The sequence below is a fragment of the Cucurbita pepo genome, chromosome LG10, assembly GCF_002806865.2.
Source record: "Cucurbita pepo subsp. pepo cultivar mu-cu-16 chromosome LG10, ASM280686v2, whole genome shotgun sequence".
In the NCBI taxonomy this organism is placed as follows: Eukaryota; Viridiplantae; Streptophyta; class Magnoliopsida; order Cucurbitales; family Cucurbitaceae; genus Cucurbita; species Cucurbita pepo.
Window position 1 is genome coordinate 1076051 of NC_036647.1, and position 20996 is coordinate 1097046.

Below are 20996 nucleotides of genomic sequence, written 5' to 3' on the forward strand. Positions count from 1 at the left end.
CCCCCCCTCTTATCTCCACACCCTCGGCCCCATTTCATCATCATAATCAATTCCTCGCCGATTCATTCCCCCAATTCTTCATCCCTTCTATAAATTCCCACCATCCCGTCTCCACTCCTCGGCATCTCGACCCATTTGCCCCCCTTTTTCATCCATCTCTCTCACCCGACACCCAAAAAGACGGGGAAAAGAACGGGCAGAAATCGCCGGCCCCTTTTTCATTTCTTTCATTTGATTTTCATCGGATTTTGGGATTAATGGCGCCGAGGGAAAAGGCGGTTGCCGTCAAGGCCAACGTCGGCAACGTGAAGGAAGTGCATTTTAGAGGAGTGAGGAAGCGGCCGTGGGGGAGATACGCCGCTGAGATCAGAGATCCCTGTAAGAAGAGCCGCGTTTGGCTCGGAACCTTCGATACGGCGGAGGAGGCGGCCCGAGCCTACGATAAAGCCGCTAGAGAGTTCCGCGGTGTCAAGGCCAAGACCAATTTCCCTTTGCCCTCCGACGATCTTCTTAACCTTAACAATAAGATTAACAACATCAACAATAACCAGAGCCCGAGTCAGAGTAGCACGGTTGAGTCCTCCAGCCGTGAGCAACCTCTAATGGTTGATTCCTCACCTTTGAATCTCAATCTCGCTCACGGCATGCCCGGACTCACAGCCGCCGGAGCCGTCACTTTCCCGTTCCAGCGGTACCAAATTCCCATGATCGGAGAAGTTTTTTCCCGCGGCATACCGCCGTCAAACCACGTTCTGTATTTCGATGCCGCCCTTCGTGCCGGAATGATCAAGACCCATCCTCATCCAAACCAACGGCTACGCTTCGACCATCATCACGAAGCCGTAAGTGATTTCCGCCGCGAGTACGCCGGCGGCGGTGTTCAAAGCGATTCAGACTCCTCCTCCGTCGTAGACATGAACGGGCAGGACCTCAAACCCCGAAGCGGCGGCGGCGTTGGCGGCCTGGATTTGGATCTGAACTTTCCCCCACCAGAATCCGCCTGAATTTTTTTACCCACGCAAGATAGAACGGCTGGGATTTATATTGAAGTAGTTCCCTTTTTTGTTTCAAAATATGTGTTTTAACGACAATAACTTAAATACGAAATGTTAGAAGTGGAGAAGGAAGATGATACGATTGTGAATACAAATCCGTCCGATCTCCTCATTTTTGCAGCACAGAGTATATGAAAACCCATGTATGGAGTTTCTCATCATTCTCCGGCTGTTCTCCGGTTGTCTCCGGCGAGGGATCTTTTTGCAATATTACTTGTGTATTTAATTTCCCTAAAAATTAATTCTGCTGTAGTTTTCAGTTTACATATAATATCTCATCATCAAATGGTTTCTTCTTGAAATGAAAAAATTCAAACAAAACTCCTACCAGTATTAATGATTCAGGGCAACAAATGAAAAAGCAAACCGCCGGAAGTTTAGAGATGGAAGGTCGTTTGACACGTGGAAGTCGTTGTCGAGGTGGATGGAGAAAACACAGACAACACGTGTAATCAAATATTCATCCGTCGGCGGCTTTGGTACAGTTGTGTGAACCAATTTTTTTCCTTTTAAAAAAAAAATAATAATAATTGAGATGGATGTGGGTGCTGCGGTGGCGTCCCCCACACGCTTGAGAAAGAAAAGGAAAAGGTGGGGGCACGTGCGTGGCGGCCAATGGAGGCAGCAGCTTTGAATCCGGTTTTTACGCATACGACACCCGAAGGGGCGGTCTCGTAATGGGGACCACTCCCCCAAACGAGAAGTGATTTTACCAACACATTCAAATCTCTCCATCCTACCCCTACACCTATTCACTTTATTATTATTAATAATATAATATAATTTAAAAATTGTGGTCCCTATTTCAAAAACCTTCAATTTTGATTTATTTTAACGGAAAGAAATAAAACATATATTAATTTGAATTCTAAATAAATAAATAATAAAAAATTCTTAACTTGGGTATGAAGAAAAAACGCAAATTTAGAAGGGAAAAAAAGGAGGATGGTGATTGGAAGATTCTCCATTTACCCAACCAAACCAAATACCAATATTATATTATTATATTATTATATTATTTGTTTTGGTTATAAAAATAATAAATAAAAGGAAAAGGAGTCAATAGAATTGCAGGCGGCGGAAGATTAATGCGGGAGAAATATGCTTATGGAGATTAGGTCCGCCGCACTCATAATATTATACGTATTATTATTATTATTATTATTATTTTTTTTTTTAAATTGGTAAAATAAAATCCAAATAATGGGAAATTAAATGTTTAAATTTGGGGCAGGAGCAACGTACGGCGCGGGGTGAGGGCTGAGAACGTGTTGACGTGTTGGACACAGACAGACAGATGGTCACACCGGCAACTTGGCGTGTTCGGCCGGCAGTGGACCCCACCACCTTCTTTATTTATTTATTTATTTATTATTATTAAAAATATATATAAAAGCGGCCGAAATGTGAGAGATGCCTTATGTCTATGATGTGCCACGTTTGGCACCCTAATCTAGAACACAGCCCAGCCACCTCACCACCTCGCAACATTAAAATAATAATTATAAAAAGAAAATGAGTGGGTGGCGGCGGCTGCTGCTTCCGACGTGGACGTTGCTGCATTTTGAGGCGACACGCCACGCCACGCCACGCCACGCCACACACGAGTGAAGGAAAAGGCATAGGAAACGACGACGGTTTGAGGTGTATGGGGGGCGTACAGAACACACGCGACGAAAGCGCGTGGGTAGGGTGTGAGGAAATATTGAGAAATGGGATTTGTATCCCATAAGATGGACAGAAGAAAGTGTGAAGGTTAGCCTTTGATTTGATTTGATGAAGAACGTGGCACTCAAGGCGAATCCGGACCCACTCCTATGTACGCCCTGATTCCACCACGTTTCACTCCCTCCACCTCGCCTGATTTCGACACGTGTCCCCCCATTTTTGAATTATTACAAGAAAATAATTTTATTTCATACAGAATTGGAGTCGTCTTCCCAGTGCACAGCTTCAACGTCGAATATGTATGTTGCTCTGTGTATCTCTCTCTCTCTCTGTTTCTATCTGAATGTATTTGGTATGTGGGTTTTGAATGGTTTAAGTTAAAGATAGACATTTCCTTCAAATATTAGATGTTTAGCTATCAATTTGATTTCTAGGGCTTAGTTTTTGAGATTTTGGAGTCCCCATTTCAGGCATCCATTAATGCTCTTGAATCCTTAAAGTTGTCGAGTGTCATAGAGATTTCTTACGTTGTAGCTTATCTTTTATACTATACTCGAATCATTTCTCCTTTTTCACTCATCGATGATAATACGATGGATCTCGATTGAATTGTAGAAAATTGTTTAGGTCTCTTGGCCTTCTGTAAGACTAGTGGGTACTTACAACTTATCTGCCTTCAATTCCCAGTCCTTGTACCTATAAACATTCCTCTTTTGAAGGTTTTATTTTGATTCATCACATCATTTGTCACAATCCATTCTCTGGATTTGGAGGATTTGGATTAGGATTCTGAATCTAGGTTCGATACCGAATAGTCCCAATAATCTACTGCATTTCCTGCAATATGGTTACGTTACTTCTCGTTTTCCTAGGAGGGAAGACTATCTATACACACCAACACGAGCATTCTAGTATGCTTTGTCCTCACTTATATGCATTCTAGGAAAATTCCCAAGAGGTCACTCCTACATAGAATTGCTCCAAGTAAAGCATGCATAACATTAGAGTTCTTATGATTGTGTCACTAAAAAAGAATGTGCACCTTATTGGTATACGTACTGACTTTCAATTCTTTTAAGTCTGTTTTAGTCATTCTATCCTCGAGATCGTTTTGATTCGATTGTAGCTTGGTTCATTTATGTATCCCTCATTTACTCGAGTGTCACATGCTCACCAGTTTCTAACTTCGTTCGTCCCCGAACCACATCTTATTAGATAAGGTATCACTTTAATACCATTTGTCACGATCTATGCCTAGGATTCGGCACTTGATAACCCCAACATTTTCCTACAACATGATAATGTTACTTACTTCTCGCTTCTAAGAGTGGAGGCCATCCCCACACATACCAACATAAGTCTTTCTAATATGCTTTGTTCTCACGCACATCATTCTAGAAAAATCAAGAGGTCGTCCAACATAGAATTACTCCAAATGAAGCACGCTTAATTTCGGAGTTCTTATGATTGAACTACCGAAATAGAATGTGCACCTTATTAGTACAAGTAGTGATTTTCAATTATTTTATTACTTTTCTAGCTATCCTATTCTCGAGATTGTTATCCTTCGATGTGGTCTCAATTCACTTATGTACTTCTTCTTTACTCGAGTGTTCACATATTAAAAGACTCTACAACTTCTCTCTCCCTCTCGGTGTGAAGACTTTGATGCTGAATCTAAAGTTAGCCTAAACAGTGTGGAAGGGGATTCAGTTTTGATTGCACCGGAGGGAGGATTCACTTTTGAGCGAACTTCCTGACTGCCAGAAATTGCCTTCTACTGGTTTTGGTGCATCATTTCCCCTTAAATAGAGGGGTTTCTGCCTCAAGGAATGGGTTGCCTACTGAGTTTAGACTCTCTTCGGATGGCTTAACCAAATTGGGTGTGATGGAGGAACCTGCTAATGTTGCATCCCCACGTTTGCTGAACTATCACTTTTCTCCAGTTTTGAGAACTTCTCTGAATCAAAATACACTACTCTTTTGACTATGCTTCTCTGTCGTTGGTCATCTGTGAACCTCCTGTGTCTTAACAAAGTGAACCTACTGCTCTTAAGTTGTCCTCAAAAGTTTCGGTGATTAAGAAAAGGGTCTTTGTATTATGGCGTGCTTTGAGCGTTGCTGTATATATATACAGATATCATTACCATATTCAGCGTTTTCTTCACTTGCCAATATATATCCCAAGTGCTGTACTGATTTTGCTTTAGATGGCCAAAATGAATGTAGTCCAGCAGCAGCCTTAAACTTGCTGGCTCAGACCGTGGAACAACCTCCATTCCACCCAAGCAAACTCCAGATTCTTCCAGTGGCATCTTATTCTCCATACCCAACTGAGAACAGAATCTGGGCCGTCCATAGAGTTGAAGAACAACCAGAAGGTATCCACGTTGTGTTAATAAATCATGTGTTCTTATATTTTAACAGCAGGCAGCAGAGATTCCACGTGTAGAGCAATCCATACACTGCTCTGTATCTGAAGTAGATATTTTTGGTTTCTGCTACCATGGTTTCTGTCTCCTCATCCTTATCCATTTCACATACTCTTTTCCAGCTACGGGTGTACTTCAATCCGACTACTCACTATCCATACCAACTTAACCCCGAACGGGTGTACTTCAATCCGACTACTCACTATCCATACCAACTTAACCCCGAATTGTAGAGGTTAACTTGGATTGGATTGGATTAACATTTTTTATTGAATTTGGTTAATATTTCTGAACTCAAATTGATTCTATTCGATTTCGCATTCTTAGGACAAAAACTTGGGGTGGATCCGTCCGAACTGGTATAATAAATTATAGAATATATTAAGAATTTTAGCATATTCATGGGTTTACCGAGTGGTAATTCGGCCTAATTACAAGTACTCCACGCAAACTTTTCGTAAGTGTATACTCATTGCCTTCAAATTTTCACAAGGAATGTTGGGGTAAATAAAGGAGGTTAACCCTTTTTCTTTTTTTTATCTAACGAGGAAAATAAAATCTAAAAAAAAATAAAAAAAATGGGGAAGACACTTTGAGCAGCCAGAGCTCTGTATCTATAAAACCATACACATGATTATGGAATTGGGTTCAAAACAAAGTGGGAAGTGAAGTGAACGACAATGGTTCTGCTTGAGAAGCTTTGGGATGATATTGTGGCTGGACCTCGCCCTGACCGCGGCCTCGGCAAGCTCAGGAAAATCACCATTAATCCCCCCATCGTTAAAGGTTGACCCTTGAATCTTGAGAATGAGAATTGTTCCCTGTTTTTTACCATTTCTTGGTTGATTATTGTTACTATTGGTTTCAGATTTGGATGGAGAGGGAAGCAAAGGGTCGTTGTCCATGCCGAATAGTCCGGCAACACCCACCACGCCGGTGACACCTACGACGCCGTTAACGGCGGCGCGTAAGGACAATGTTTGGAGGAGCGTGTTCAACCCTGGTAGAAACCTTGCCACCAAGACTATTGGTGCTGAAGTCTTCGACAAACCTCAACCAAACTCTCCAACTGTTTACGACTGGTACGTACCGCCACTTTCCACCCTTCCTACTGGACGGAGTATAATCAAACCTTTAAAATCATAGTGATATTGGTTTCTGAGGCATCCTGTCCTTAATATTCCCAACAGTCGGTGGGATGATAAAAAGATTCGAAAATTTGGTTCAGATCTGTTGACTGCGTCATGGTCCTGACATCTGAGCCTTCTATTTTGATATGAAACTGTTGGTTTTGTGACTACAGGCTCTACAGCGGTGAGACCAGGAGCAAGCACCGTTAAATGGAGACTCCGGCGGCTTTCACCGGCGGTTTCATGTAAATAGCGTCGTAAAAAAGTGGTGTTTGTTGACGTGGACCGGTGGGTTTTGGATGTTTATGTGATTTACATGTCCTAACTAGGTTTTGGCATCTGGCAAGCAAGTTTTTATATAGTAGTGTTTAATATGTTGTGCGAGTTCGTAGTTAACTAAGTTTTAAGTCTGCTGTCGCGGCCCCGATGATCGGACTGCCTCTTAATAGAGTCCGCCGTGCACGGCGGTGATGAGCGACTCACGATTGTTATGTTAAATAAATGTGGTCTTTGTTTTCTTTTAAATTTAATCAATCAGTTGATTAGTGCAAGATTATGATGATGATAAGCATTAAATTATGATAATCCCTTCGTTACGGAAGTGTTATGGGAAAGTTGGTAATGGAGTGGGCCCACCACCCGCAAAAGATCTGGTAGTGGGCCGAGTGTATTTCTAGTCAGGGCCCACAAATGTGGAAAGTATGGAAAAATCCAAAGAAATTAAAATATTAAAAAACAAGCGGTTTATGGATAAGGATAGAGTCAGAATCAGTAGTGAGGTCGGTAGGAGGCTACAATTATTGCACTACACTAATGAATTTAATTTTATATCTTTTCCATTTTATCCGAGGGAATGGCTACAAAATTCCCAAAAATGTCCAACACAAAAGCTAATGGAATGTGGTTAAATCGAAGATTCATGTCCAAATTTGGCTGGCGTTCTTTAAGATCTCTTCTGAATTTAGGCTGTTTGATCTCATAATTCAAATCTAAATTATGTTTTTTTGGTTTCAATCAACCCAACCAGATTTGACTAATTTTTTTTTGCACGCAATCTCTCCGAAAAGTTTAACTGATTATTTGATCCCACTAAGTTTCCAATTGATATTTCCTAAAGCAACAATACTTCCATAAAAATATTGGAAGGAAATCAGAGAAACTCACATATTCAGTAACAAACTATCGTGATGAGATTTGAGCTGAGGAGACGCAATGTAACGAAAATCGCTCTACATTCTCAAAGCCATCCATATTTCATGGTATCTATATTACCCATCACAGCTTTTATCAGTATCGCCTCTGTTAAATACTGCAAGGATGATGAGAATTGCACAGGTACATGGCGCGTCTATTACAGGCGAAAGAGGAAACCCAATAGCTAATGGAGGTGGTTAGAGAACAACACATTCAGATGGGGGAAGACATGGAGTTGGAACTTCTTAAAGCATTTGATATCTTTAATCGACACATGTATGGAAATTTACCTAAATCTTCATTTCAAGGATGAACTGGTAGTAAGCACAGTATGTCTATCTGCATATGAAGGTTTGATGGCCTTTTTCTTCTTAGCCAAACAAATTCGTCTTCACAGAACTCTAACCCTTTTTCTGATATGCCAAAAGCTGGAATCAAGGCAACAAGCTTAAAATGTTGTATAAAAGGCTTATACAAATGCTTATTCAAGTAGTGGGTGCACTGTTTTCAAGCATTTGTGTGGTGTAGGTTCAAGGCATACCAGATAGCCACAAGCTAGCCGGTGTGTTTTGAGTTTGTCCATTGACAGCGTTTCTTGCTGGTTTAATATCTGTGCACTTTCTTTACATGGGTCCAGAAAAGTTCCCGAGGTTGAAGGATTGATTTTCATTTGCAGCTCTTTCACCACGTACATTTCAATGACATCAACTGAAAGTGCTGTTTCAAGAGCAACCAACTGCAGAAGAAAGGAAGCTCAAGAATCAACTAAATAATTGGATGAAGTGCAAGTGCTGTCCATTTAATGAAAGATTACTTGACGTAGGTGTCCAATCGTCACAGATGGCCTGCAGCAAATATATGGACTTCGCAACGCGGGTATTCTAGTTTTATCCATGGAAACGAGCATAAGGTGGACGTCCAACTAAGATTCAGGAAGAGAAGCCAAAGTCATTGATGGATAGAAACAATAAAGGAATGTTGAGCTTTTAAGCAGCTACAAGAGGTATAGCAGCATGCATGTCATTCAATAGGCGAGCCATTTATACGTTAACATGTCCATAGTTTATTCATAAGGAAGTTTAGTAACAACTCAAATTGTCGTTTTTACCTCCTCCTCACTGATATTTTCCGAGTTTCGAACATAATCTGACAGCTTGGTGATGCGGTTATTCCTGGAAATTTTACCGCCACCCCCATTAATACCCCCATATCTAGTGTGACTCCTTATTCCACCTTTGCCCCAAGAAAGTTTTTCTGAGCTACTAACAAGCCCCATCGATGCACCAACTCTTTCTTTGTTCACTTCATAATCATTTTCGTTACTGCCACCATCTGCTCCGTCTGCTCCAGTAGCTGAGGAAGACTGGGAAAATCTAACAGGACCACCTCTCCTGGATCTTTTATTAGGTCTAGTATCCATACGCTCATCAGCAGAAGATGAATTTTTGCTGGCATCATAATCATTTTCGTCCTCGTTTTCATCAAAGCTTAGACTCTCAATATGATTTTGGAAGCTTTTTCGTCCTCTAGAACTTAATCTCCTCAAAGGTTTTGAACGTTTCCGACCCAAAGCTTCAGTTTGTCGTTTAAGTGTCTGAGCAATGGAAGATTGGATCTGCAAAATAACCGAAAAGTAGCAATTTTAGACCAAATATGAAGATAGAACAATCAATTGTGATAAAGATACCTGATATAAGTACAATCGATAATAGCCATGTTGATTTTCAGCACGAGATGTTTCCAAGTCAAATGGAATCGAAAAACACAACAGCTAAGAAAAACATGCTCCTATTTCATATCCCGATGCTCCCACAACTTTGCGTTACATATCTATCAAATAATGATTTAAATAATTCCTCTCTCTTTTAATCAATTTCAGCATGACAAAATATGTGGATTCTTGAACATTGAACAATGTCAAGTGAGCTTATCAACTCTGGAAAATGAACAAATGCATGTCCATAAAAAAAAAATAATCTTAAAACTTAGCCTTCTCACCTGCTTATTACGAGCTTTCTCTTCTTCTTGAAAAGCTAGTTCCTACAAAAATAATAATAATAATAATAATAATAATAATAATAAAAATAATTAATATTGGAGAATGCAGAAATGCCGATAACAATCATCAAACACCAAGCTTGCATGATAAAACATAATATTCCCACCTCCTCCTCATATTTGTCGATATCTGGATACAACACAGCAATTAAGGTATCAAAATTTGGATCATCTCTCAAAGAGCGTCGACTGGCACAATGAGTGCGGCAAGCAGGGCACTCATTGTTACTGCAGCAAATTTCAGTAACAATTTGGTTGAAGGAAAATTGTGCAACAATATATCTTTAATTTCTTGAGCTGTACAGAAATTAGCAAAATCAAAATAAAAACTACATAAGAACATACCCTAAACGCATTGATTTGTCAATGCATTCCCTGCAGAAGCGGTGCAGACATTCCATCACTGTTCTGGTTTTTCTGATGATTCCTGCACATTAGGAATTGAAAAACTTTTATCAATCTCCTAAGAAGACTATGCATGCATAAACATGGAGATGACCTTCCTACGTAAGCTTTGTGGTTTCCTCACCAAATCCACCTAAATATATTTCCCAAGCATGCTAACATTTAGAATGTCATTGCTCATAGTATTTGGATACATCCACTAAAAATGTCAATTTAGTTATTTTTTTATGGAAAAAAAAAAGGTTCTTTGGTGTTGCCTTTATCAGATAGCTGTGTGTGCATGAACTGAAAGTAAGGATCAAGAAACTTTACAATATGAGCTTGACTAACGAGTTGATACATAAATTCACAAATTGTTATGTGTATACATGCAACACTATCATAAAAGCAGTGCCTCCAAACNATTCCTCCAAAAAAAAAAAAAAAAAAAATGAAAACCAAATTCCATAACCTCATATGCTCAAGAATTCACTCCCTCTATGGTCCAATTAGTTACTCTTTGAAGGAACTCCCTAATCACAAAATGCAAAACTCCATAACAAAGTCCATGTTAGGACAAATAAGTGAAGGGGGAAAAGTTTGTCATCTTAACTTCTAATTTACTTGTGGGGAATAAGAAAATCAGAAGGATGGCAATTATTAGTGTCGCCTAAAATATAAACACACGTTCAAAGGTCCATGGAGCCGAAAAATGCTATCATTTTAGAGTTAGAATTATATGCAAGGCCCATGGGGAGTGGGGGGCGACAACTTACACTGATAACCTTTCTAAGTCAAAGCAAATATGTGAAGAATGAACTGTATGCGTTCATAATTTGATAAAGAAGCCACATCAGAATCCATTTCTAAATCAACAGTCCATATAAAGAACCAACCTGAGATTTAAATTCTTGCTATCGCTCCCAGATTCGGAATTTTGTGACAGTGGAACGCAAATCTCAGGTTGGTTACATCAGAATTGATTTAAGTTCTCTGACACAACTTATATACAAAAAAATCAATTTTGTTACATCAGAAAAGGTTCTTAGATCAGATGGGCCGGTTGCACTTGATTCAACACTTCATAAAAATTAATCCTCTCATTCTTCACATTTCATCCCGGACAAATCAAGCTTTTCAAATGACCTTACTGCTATGTACATTTATACTAACAAAAATAAGTTCATCATATAATATGATTGATATGACAACAAAACGTCTCTTTACAATTCAAACTCAAGATATGACAACAATCTTACTTGTTAAAATCAGTAAAGGCCTGGATGACACGCTGACACCAATATTAAACAGCAAGATTGTTTGTAGTATGCGTGTTTAGGCCTTTAAGAATATGAATTGTATAAAGAATAAAACCAAATGTTCAAATCAATAGTAATTTTGTCTTATTTGAGATAATAGGTTCATCAAGGATTATTAAAACATACCTAAGCAAATAGGACATTGCACGTCTCTCCGAATGTCTGACAATTTCACGGCTACAAATCTGGAAAATAAAATCAGACAGAAGATTTAGCAAGTCGGAACAATGGCAAGACATCTGAGATCGTGCTATACTGTTCACCAGGCAACTAAACAGCCGATAAACAACTTTTAATTCGGACACATATATTCTACAACGCAACCCACCCAAATAGTTCGTTCATCGAACTGGCGGAAGAGTACTGCTCAAGTTGTCAAAATTTTGGGTAAAATCGTTCTTAATGGAATGTCGGGTTTCCCGTCGTTAACTTTTCGGTATTTGCGTAAAATTGGATCCAACGATGAATGGCGGGAATTAGCAAGTTTTTTCCGTGAAAACTTCAGTTACAGTAAGCTTGATTCACGTTGAGTGAATGCTTGATCTCAGATCATGTGAGCTTTAACATGGTAGAGAAGCTAAAACCATGTGAGCTCCAACGTCATTACCCACCCAGCAACTCGTAGCATATGTAAAAACAGATTGATCGCATATACGACCTCAAGAACCTACTTAGCCAACAAGATCCAGCACCCAATTCCACTAACCTTAATCGGAAAAGAAACTAAAACTAAAAATAAAGAAAGCTCCGGTGCAGGATAAAAACCGACGAAAGCCTCAGACGTGAAGACTACACAGCTGGTCTTCGAAGACGGTCGTAGCAAGAACTTACTGAACAATACCACGAAGCAGACCATGCAGATCCCAAAACAATCCCAAGCAGTTAAGCACCAAAGAACTCCATAACCAACCAGATGAAATAAGTCAAAAGAGAAAATAGAGTAAAAAGGAACAGCGCGAAGAAGATGACGAATAAAAAGAAGCAAGCCAAAAACAGAGCTCATAACAAACGGAACATACTCGTCCTTATCTTCTTGACCGGATGAAGAGCTTCGATCGGATTCTGTAGAAAGAAGGAGCAACATAGAACACCAGGAACTCAGTACACGCATAAAAAAAGAATTAAACAAACAAATAATAACATATATGGAATGCAGGAACATAAAAGATTGGGTTGCATCATGAAAATTTAGGGTGCCGAGCAGAAAAAGAAGCGTACCCTCAGATTCTCCATCTTCAGAGCGATCATTGAAGGTATCATGGAGTCGCGGCAAAAGATCAGCATGAACAGTCTCGTAAACGCGCTTCCGAGCCGGCATTGCTTTGGGTTGAAGCAAAATAAGTTGAAGAAACAACGAAAAGAAGTTGTAAGTTCACCAAAATTGACGTTGGTAGAGATGATGAAGGGGGCGGTGGAGCAAAATGGCAGAGGCAAAGGGGGGAGGGAGCCTCGTGTTCGTGGTTTTTCTTTCAACAAACCAAATTTCCACGGCATCAGATTGATAAAAGAAAAGGCACACCAAACAATTTTGGAACGGTCCTTCATCAAGTCTACATATATACGAATTTGCATCCACCACAATCAAGCTACTCTAGGGTATTTTAGTAAATCCGCATACACCCATTTGTTCCTATTTTTCCTTTATTAACATCATAAACTCATTCTTTTACCTTTTTTTTCCCCTCTTTCATTTTCTTTGCCGCTCCCTTTTACCAAATAATACTCCCATGTCCCTTTAACAAATATTATCTTCAAAAATTCAAAACTTTAAAATAACTCATCGCTTAAAAAAATAATAATAAATACATAAAAATTATCCGTCGAAATCCCGTCCCCACAAATTTCATTCCCCACGTAAATAAATGGAGAATTTCATAGAGGTTGAGAATTAAATAAGTAGTGAGGATAGAGACGAGGAAAGCTTAGCGTCCCCGCCACATCCAGACATCTCTACTTGTAAACTTGGTCGATCCTACAAAAATAAATAAATAAATAAAAATTCAATTTGTTAAGTTTATTGAAGTTGGGTGATAATGTTAGTTAATGCTGACATGAGTGCGATTTAATTTTTTTGTAAGTTCCGTTTAAAAACATTAATTTCTTGACGGTAGTTTGTTCAGATAACATGGCATCCACGTCATATTTCGTTGTTTAAATCGTGGCTGAAAGTGAAAGATGGCCTCATCCATGTCTTCTACATAGGAGTTTGGAATGGTCTCTTCCGACTTTTTAGCATAGATATTTGTGTTACCACTAACAGATTTCACAAAAACTTTTAATTAATATGATTAAATTAAATTAAAATAGGATTTAAACATAAACAATATTCAAAATATTAAATAAAAAACACCAATTAGAGAGAGCAATTATCTATGTGTCATTGTAACACACGGTTAAAGTCAATACTCAATGACACGTCAGCTTTAGATAGTAAATCTACTCGAGAGGTTGAGTCAAAGTGTGTGTACGTCACAACTGCCACACGCCTACCTCACTTTTTACCGTTCCACGTCAGCTTTAACAAACACCCTTCATTTCACCTTATTTACAATCTCACTGCAGCTTTTTCCGTCGTCCCATGGAGGCTATTACTGTCATTTCACAGAGCAGTTTGAATCCCTTAAATCTCAACAGAAATCAGCTTATATCTCCCACTTCTTCGATTAGTTTTTGCACAATGGCTCGTGATCTCAGACTCCATGCACTCATAGTGCTTCTGCTTCTCGTCTCCTTCTGGACTCCATCCTGTTCGGAGTCAATTCCAACTCCTAATTCCCAATGCCAAACTCAGCTCCAACAAGGCTGCCATGACAGACACAAGTCCCTCAAACTCAAGCTCATCGCCATCGCAACCATTTTAGTTGCGAGCATGATCGGCGTTTGTCTTCCCCTGTTCTCCCGCGCGGTACCGCTGCTTCAACCAGAGGGAAGCCCCTTCGCAATCGTTAAGGCATTTGCCTCCGGCGTGATTTTAGCCACTGGGTATATGCACGTTTTGCCCGATTCGTTCAATTGCTTGACATCCCCTTGTTTGCCGGAGAACCCATGGCGGAAATTCCCTTTCACCACATTCATAGCCATGATTTCGGCTGTGATGACTTTAATGTTGGACTCGTTTTCGATGAGTCGATACAAGAAAGAGTTGATGGAGGCTCAAGTTGCAGAAGAAGAACAGAACGAGGGCATGGAAATCGATGACAACTCGGGGAGAGAAGAAGGAACCAATAAAAAACTTGGTGCGAAATTGGTACGACACCGTGTTATTGCGCAATTATTAGAAGCAGGGATCGTTGTGCATTCTGTGGTGATAGGGCTTTCAATGGGGGCTTCGGAAAATCCGTGCACCATCAGGCCGCTCATCGCTGCTCTCTGCTTCCATCAGCTGTTTGAAGGGATGGGGCTTGGAGGGTGCATTCTGCAAGCGGAATACGGGTTCAAGATGAAAGCAATCATGGTGTTTTTCTTCTCGATCACGACGCCGTTTGGAATAGCATTGGGGATTGGGTTGTCGAATGTGTATAGTGATAATAGTCCCACGGCTCTTATAGTTGTGGGGGTTTTGAATGCTTTATCTGCTGGGTTGCTGAATTATATGGCATTGGTTGATTTGTTGGCGTTTGATTTCATGGGGCCCAAGTTGCAAGCCAATCTCACGCTTCATATATGGGCTTACGTTGCTGTTTTTCTGGGCGCTGGAGGCATGTCTTTGATGGCTAAATGGGCTTAGTTTTAATGCGGATAGTGTTTTTGATTTTTTTTTTTTTTTTTCCTCGGAGAGATTTAAAGATTACTGTTTAGAGAACAAATGCCGTTGATAAATTTGGAAAGTAATCATGGACAGTGAAGAACATCAAGTTATAGGAAACCCCAAATTTTAGTTTTTATTTGTTTATTTCATGTCAAGTTTACTTACCATTACTTTCAAGAACATTAAATTAAAAAAAAATCATATGCTGTTGGAAGAAGAATCTAGTTCATCGTGACAGATTGGAAGAAGAACTTTGATTTATTTATACAAAAGAAAAAAATCTGAAACTAAAATCTAAAATCTAAAATCAACCTCAAATCCATCAGTAAGCAGAGGAACAGAACAGCTTAAATTTCTAAATTTCTCAGATTCTTTCTTATCTTCCATTTCCAGTTTCCCTATGAATTAATTTTCCCGGTAAATACCTACATTATTGGCTGTCTGTATTCTGATTCACGCTAATCCCTTTCTTCAAAATCCGTAATGCGTAGTTGAGGAACTCGTAGTATTCCAACACGATTTTCTCCAGTGCTTCCAGAGTGTCCAAACTTGAATCAAACGGATCAATCGATTCATCTTCAAGTTTCTTTGTCGCTATTTTCATCTCGTGAGATTCCGCAACAGATTCTTCTTTGTTTTCCCCTTTCTTTTCTTTTTCTTTGGTTGGAAGAAGAACTTGGAGGTCTGCAAGACTTGAACGATTCGATTCTTCCTCGTCATCGTTGATCGGATTTTTCTTGATACCGTTTCGAGAAAGTGATGCATCGTTATCGAGATCCTCCGCATTTTCTTCTTGAATTTTAGCAAGGCTTCGATCATCTTGTTCTTTCTTGAATTCTGGATCTGAGTCCTCCATGACCAATTTGTTCAACCGAAGAACAATGTCTTCGTTCTGCTCGACTTCTTCAGGTATCATGTTGGAAACCATATTCAAGGGATTTTGCTTGTAAAAGACTGATTCAGAGAGGCGCAAAAATGCAACTCGGTGATCCGCTTCGGTTTCGTAACTTCAGAACCAGAGGAATGCTCTATCGCCTCCCGCTTTGTTTCCTATTTATAGCCGACGAAAAATCAATTTTACCTAATATTAACAATTCTAAATGTAATTACCATTTAATATTAAGCAATATTTAGTTTTTATAATTATTATTTTATTTTAGTAAGATAATACTGTCGAATATCTTACCCCAGGCCCAGAGTCACAACTCACACACACCCATATATATAAAGACGTAGACTCACATTCCCCCGTTCGCGGCCTCGTTTCGCGCACTCCTCGCCCGTGCGCGCCCCAAGAAGGTCTACTGCCTGATTGCTTCTACCGAAGGCTGCTATCCTCAAGGACTTCAACACCGTCTTCTTCATCTCGATTCTTCACTGTACCTCACAGGTAATTCATTCGGCCCGATTTTTCTTTAATCTTCTGTAACTATGCTTGAATTAATAATGAAGTTTGCTTCATTTCTTTTTTTTTTTTTTTATAATTTATTTCTCTTTAATCTTTTTGTAACTATGTTTAGATTAATAACGAAGCTAGCTTCATTCCTTCCTTTCTTTCTTCATTTCATTTCATTCCTCTTCTTCTTCTTTCTTTCATTTCCTTATCTCCTTCCGTGCAAGGCATCTGAAACTGATGTTAATTTCTCGGAAATTAGCATCGAATATGGTCAATTTTATGCGATTGTAATAGATAAGGGCGTTCGGTGGATAATTTTGAACCAGATGAATATGGAAGATAGTTTCGATTAGTTGCGCCTTCCCTGGGCTAACAATTATTCATTAATTCTTGGTGTAACAGTAATTTCTCCAATGTATTTTGACGTGAAGTTATTTTGAGAGGTTATGATTTTCGAATTTTCCCCAATTTGATTTCTCATTAAGAAGTAATCAAGTACTCAGGTTGTAATTCATACAATTATAAACGAAGTGATTAATATCGAAGCTCAAACTAAGACGGAAAAAAACTAGAAAATGGATAAGTCACAGAATGTAATACCTAACGTATATAAGCACCGAACATAATTTCTAAAGATGTTTTCTTGGTCACTTTTTTAACGATATTGGCTTGGAGGAAAAACTTTTGATTTTGATTGTTATCCATACTTGGGTTGTATAGTAAACAATGTAATTTTTTATTTTTTTACTCCCATTTTAATTTAGTTATTAAAAATATTCTTATATTTACGAAAATAATGAAAAGTAAGAATGTAATTGATATTTAACAGAAGTTGAGGTTTTAGAAAACGGTGAATAGAAATTTCATTGAAAATTAAATAATTTTCATTTATGTCCAGAAAAATAAAGAGATTAATAATTTTATTAAGATTTCAAACAACCAAGAAAATTAATTTAGTATTTGATGTGAATATGGATTTTTATGACAAAAATAAAGATTATAATCCTATGTGTAAATGATCTATTTGCATTTTCTTTTAAATTGTACAATCCTATGCGTATTGGTTGGAAAGCCTCTGATGATATGCTAGTGGCTTGAGGAGCTTCGTAGGGTGTGGGAGAAACGAGTGAGTTGTAGATATAGAAATCAGTATCCTTTCTTAATGCAAAATTAAGACCAGAAAATCCAGATCAGTGAATTCAACAGGAGTGTTGTGAATCCTTTTGTTTAATTGGAATAAGTGTTATAATGTAGATGCCTGGCTTAGCTTATGTGATTTTATAAATTGCAAGTTTCTACATGAAGCGAATAGCAGATTCATTTTATTAGCTGTCCTTTGAATTCTAAGCTTATTTTCATGGGAATGGTGGAAACTGTGCATAATCGTTTGTGCAATTGAACTTATTTGTATTTGTACTATTCCTCCAAACCAGCCTGTCCTCCTGTCATGGCTACGCGGGAAGTTGTGGATCATGCCAGAAATTTTGCCGTCATGGTCCGAGTCCAAGGCCCTGTGAGTCCTTATCTTTCTTGCCCCTTTTCCCTGTTCCCGTGCTTGCAATTTCCGTTGAGATGGTGAAAAATCAGTGCGAGCCTTATGATTTAGGACCCGAAGGGCCTGAAGATGCAAAAACATGCATTCCATCAGTATCAGTGAGAACCTTCTTATCTGATAGATTTATTTAAGGGTTGTATGTTTTTAACTTGGAACAAGATTTATTGATTCCCTCTATCTTTTTTGGCATGTAAAGTTCTGGGAGGACAACTCTTTCAGCATCTGGAATGATGTTACCTGAAACCCTGTATGATACCGGGGTCGCTAAGCATCTTGGTAATTATAAGGATCAATTTGCAACGTTGGTTCTGACTGTTTCCTCCATTTTTGAGCCTTTTATGCCACTTCAACACAGAAATACTATTCACAAGGNGGGGGGGGGGGGGGGGTGGAAATGTATGTTCTGGTTTTGTTTTAGTTATAAATTATCGATTCCCGTTGTCATATATGTCATTACCTGGGTTAATATATTTGATTATCCAATATATGAGCTGCAGGGAAAGCCTGAGCTAATTCCTGGTGTTCAGATTGATATTATGGTTGAGGTATAATTTATAAGGTTGTAATTGTATATTTGATAAGTTCACAGCTCTTCTTGAATGGTTAATTTGGCATTTAAAATCACACATTATTAATCATTGCTGCACAGGGTAACTCATTGATGGAGAGAGATTCTGATGTTAGTAAAACTCCACATTGGCATGCTGCCCACTTGTTGGCTTTGGTAGGCATTCATATTTTTTTATTAATTCGACTTCTCTTTTTCGAGGGCGATGCTTAGATCGCAGGGTAAATTTCTGTAATCGTGGATAAAATTTAGCCTATAGGTTTTCTTATGTGCGTTTTATTTTGAACTACAAGTTTGCTGATCCCATTGCCGTATAAACCAACATTACATAAATTTAGGATTACGGGTCCTTTCCAACAATGTCATGTTTACTCAGCTACTCTGCCTCCGATAACAAGCAAGGGCACTTTTTTTTTTCTATCTTTTATCATGTTTTTGAGTTTATTTATCTGGCATGCAATTGTTTTCATGTAATTTAGATACCATGTTTGCAGTATGATATACCTACAGCTGCCTCTGCTCTTAAACCAGTCATGGATGCTTCTTTGGATTCATTACATCAGAGATGGGAGGTCGGCTGGTCTTTGGCCTCATATAAAAATGGTTCTCCATCCTTCAGGGATTCTCTTCGGGGACAGGTTTTAAATCTGCTGTCTTTTACTAATGAACTAAAGCAAAACTTGCTTGAAGAAAGAAATGAACCTAACTCTTGATAAATGAAATTTAGCGGTTCTAATTATTATTCTGTAAAGAAAAATTTCTCTATGAAGAGCCATCGTATGTAAGTCTTCAGAATGGTGAGTGATGTTTGGGTTGATAAAAAAAAGGTTGAATTACCATGGTGTAATCATGCGGAGATTTCACATCCGGGAGTTCTACTTCTGGTTAGAACTTCAATCACCATATACACATTCCTCTCTCTTGTAATCTATATAACACGAGACATCTCAGTTAACCATTATAGAAAACTAAAAAAAAAGGTTGGCTTGCAATAGATAGAATCTTGTTCGGAGGTTCACCTCAAAGAAGCTGCATTTGGGCATTATCAGATTGAATTCGCTTGTAACAACCATTCATTTAAAAAAAAGTGAAAACCTTTTATTATTTTGGTGGAAAGTAGAACTAAAAGGGGACACAAATGAGGATTAGAACAAAGCCAAATATAATGCTTGAAGGAGACACCTAGCTACATCAACTAAGCTTTCCATTACGCTTCACAGAGTTGCCCCAGTTTGTACTAATTATATTTGTGGAAAAAATCACTTTAAGAGAGCCAGCGATATTCAGTTGAGAATTCATTATTTAGTTCCTTTTAGTAATATATTCATTGGCTCTTCTCAAGTATTGTTCTATTTATCAAAGATTGAAGCCACCAATTTATCTTTTGTTGTGTCACCATATTTTTATCCTTTTTTTTCTTTTCATTTTAGTCTCCTGAGTGTAGTTTCTTGTTTATCTTCAGANGTTGAGAATTCATTATTTAGTTCCTTTTAGTAATATATTCATTGGCTCTTCTCAAGTATTGTTCTATTTATCAAAGATTGAAGCCACCAATTTATCTTTTGTTGTGTCACCATATTTTTATCCTTTTTTTTCTTTTCATTTTAGTCTCCTGAGTGTAGTTTCTTGTTTATCTTCAGATTGAAAATGACGAGAATACCTTTGCTGGGAGCCAGAGATATTTGGATACTGAAGGATCTAACAAGAATAATGACTTGACAATAAGAATTGCTATTCTTGGTGTTCCCTCATTCTCAAAGGTGAATCTCTACCTCTCCTTACCTGTCATTCATTAGAAAATTGCTCTTTTGTAAACTGCAGATAGGCATTTCATGAATATTCGTAGCCTTATCTCCTTGACTTGTAGATGTCTACTGTTAGTTATTATATTTGGACTCTTTCTAGGACATGCCAAACATCCGTTTATCTCCCTCAAGGCAGCGAGGATCCTTTCTTCTTGCTGTTGGTTCCCCTTTTGGTGTTCTATCACCGGTGCATTTCCTTAACAGGTAGGTCAATTTTCTCTAACATTTGGTTAATGAAGTTTTATTGTTTTTAAAACTGGTCAAGACTAGCAAATTATTAGGACTGTATTCACGTTTAACTTTGTATAATCCTAGATGATAGTGGCTGTTCCTCTCATGTTTTTCTAGTTCAGCTAGTATTGATATCAGCATGGCGAAATGGTATTCTGGAATCTCAGTGATGAATTTAGTAGTTAATTGATAGATAAATTCTGCAGATGGCTATAGAAGATTTTTCTTTTCGGCAGCATGTTTCTCAATTTGCTCTCTATTTTCTGGTTGCCGAGCCAAATTGCTTTAAACGGTAAAATATACTACCAAATAATTCTGGTTCAGTCTATATTTACTTCATGCTGTAAATTACAGATGATGAGTTATGAGGTGTTGAAAAGATTATTACCCCCCTCCAAAAAAAAAAAAAAAAAAAAAAAAAAAAAAAAAAAAAAAAAAAAAAAAAAAAAAAAA

At 38.5% G+C, this 20996-nt stretch overlaps 5 protein-coding genes across 10 annotated transcripts in view; 4 read left to right on the top strand and 1 right to left on the bottom strand.

Moving 5' to 3' along the window:
* The first annotated feature begins 54 nt into the window (after nucleotides 1–54).
* Nucleotides 55–1293, top strand: LOC111804465 (ethylene-responsive transcription factor 4-like). Its single transcript, XM_023689272.1, has one exon. It carries the CDS (start codon nucleotides 258–260, stop codon nucleotides 1002–1004), a length of 747 nt encoding a protein of 248 aa, XP_023545040.1. The 5' UTR covers nucleotides 55–257; the 3' UTR covers nucleotides 1005–1293.
* A 4443-nt stretch (nucleotides 1294–5736) lies between these two features.
* LOC111803483 (auxin-repressed 12.5 kDa protein-like) lies at nucleotides 5737–6847 on the top strand. The gene is made up of 3 exons (XM_023687910.1): nucleotides 5737–5941; nucleotides 6024–6237; nucleotides 6459–6847. Exons 1-3 carry the CDS (start codon nucleotides 5836–5838, stop codon nucleotides 6493–6495), a joined length of 357 nt encoding a protein of 118 aa, XP_023543678.1. The 5' UTR covers nucleotides 5737–5835; the 3' UTR covers nucleotides 6496–6847.
* Nucleotides 6848–7397: 550 nt separating this feature from the next.
* Nucleotides 7398–12751, bottom strand: LOC111803482 (putative E3 ubiquitin-protein ligase RING1a). Of its 5 annotated transcripts, XM_023687906.1 has the most exons (10): nucleotides 12459–12751; nucleotides 12260–12302; nucleotides 11367–11425; nucleotides 9883–9964; nucleotides 9645–9765; nucleotides 9478–9519; nucleotides 8588–9094; nucleotides 8294–8401; nucleotides 8021–8215; nucleotides 7398–7907 (listed from the first exon to the last, which is right to left on the bottom strand). In XM_023687906.1, exons 1-10 carry the CDS (start codon nucleotides 12556–12558, stop codon nucleotides 7881–7883), a joined length of 1284 nt encoding a protein of 427 aa, XP_023543674.1. In that variant the 5' UTR covers nucleotides 12559–12751; the 3' UTR covers nucleotides 7398–7880. The 5 variants fall into 5 exon arrangements, with proteins under 5 accessions (XP_023543674.1, XP_023543673.1, XP_023543675.1 ...); XM_023687905.1 differs by having other exon boundaries at nucleotides 7398–8215; XM_023687907.1 differs by lacking the exons at nucleotides 12260–12302; nucleotides 12459–12751 and adding an exon at nucleotides 11569–12245 and having other exon boundaries at nucleotides 7398–8215.
* Nucleotides 12752–13693: 942 nt separating this feature from the next.
* LOC111804461 (probable zinc transporter 8) lies at nucleotides 13694–14967 on the top strand. The gene has a single exon (XM_023689268.1). The coding sequence runs from the start codon at nucleotides 13819–13821 to the stop codon at nucleotides 14965–14967; it is 1149 nt and encodes a 382-aa protein (XP_023545036.1). The 5' UTR covers nucleotides 13694–13818.
* A 1260-nt stretch (nucleotides 14968–16227) lies between these two features.
* The window catches only part of LOC111803749 (glyoxysomal processing protease, glyoxysomal), a 9266-nt gene continuing 4497 nt past the window's right edge, over nucleotides 16228–20996 (top strand). The window contains exons 1-9 of one of the 2 annotated variants that reach the window (XM_023688285.1): nucleotides 16228–16378; nucleotides 17818–17897; nucleotides 17991–18037; nucleotides 18136–18308; nucleotides 18435–18484; nucleotides 18589–18663; nucleotides 19002–19145; nucleotides 20148–20267; nucleotides 20413–20516. In XM_023688285.1, coding sequence (XP_023544053.1) covers nucleotides 17832–17897; nucleotides 17991–18037; nucleotides 18136–18308; nucleotides 18435–18484; nucleotides 18589–18663; nucleotides 19002–19145; nucleotides 20148–20267; nucleotides 20413–20516 — 779 coding nt within the window. In that variant the 5' untranslated portion in view covers nucleotides 16228–16378; nucleotides 17818–17831. Of the gene's footprint in view, nucleotides 16379–17817; nucleotides 17898–17990; nucleotides 18038–18135; nucleotides 18309–18432; nucleotides 18499–18588; nucleotides 18664–19001; nucleotides 19146–20147; nucleotides 20268–20412; nucleotides 20517–20996 lie in introns of those variants that run through there. The other variant, XM_023688286.1, reaches the window with a different exon arrangement.

Coding starts and splice junctions, on each gene's coding strand:
- LOC111804461 (XM_023689268.1), top strand. CDS start 13,819: ATGGAGGCTATTACTGTCATTTCACAGAGCAGTTTGAATCCCTTAAAT.
- LOC111803482 (XM_023687905.1), bottom strand. CDS start 12,558: ATGCCGGCTCGGAAGCGCGTTTACGAGACTGTTCATGCTGATCTTTTG. Junction 12,303..12,458: donor TGAAGATGGAGAATCTGAGG/GTACGCTTCTTT, acceptor TTCTTTCTACAG/AATCCGATCGAAGCTCTTCA. Junction 9,965..11,366: donor GCAATGTCCTATTTGCTTAG/GTATGTTTTAAT, acceptor CCTAATGTGCAG/GAATCATCAGAAAAACCAGA.
- LOC111804465 (XM_023689272.1), top strand. CDS start 258: ATGGCGCCGAGGGAAAAGGCGGTTGCCGTCAAGGCCAACGTCGGCAAC.
- LOC111803483 (XM_023687910.1), top strand. CDS start 5,836: ATGGTTCTGCTTGAGAAGCTTTGGGATGATATTGTGGCTGGACCTCGC. Junction 5,942..6,023: donor TAATCCCCCCATCGTTAAAG/GTTGACCCTTGA, acceptor TATTGGTTTCAG/ATTTGGATGGAGAGGGAAGC. Junction 6,238..6,458: donor TCTCCAACTGTTTACGACTG/GTACGTACCGCC, acceptor TTGTGACTACAG/GCTCTACAGCGGTGAGACCA.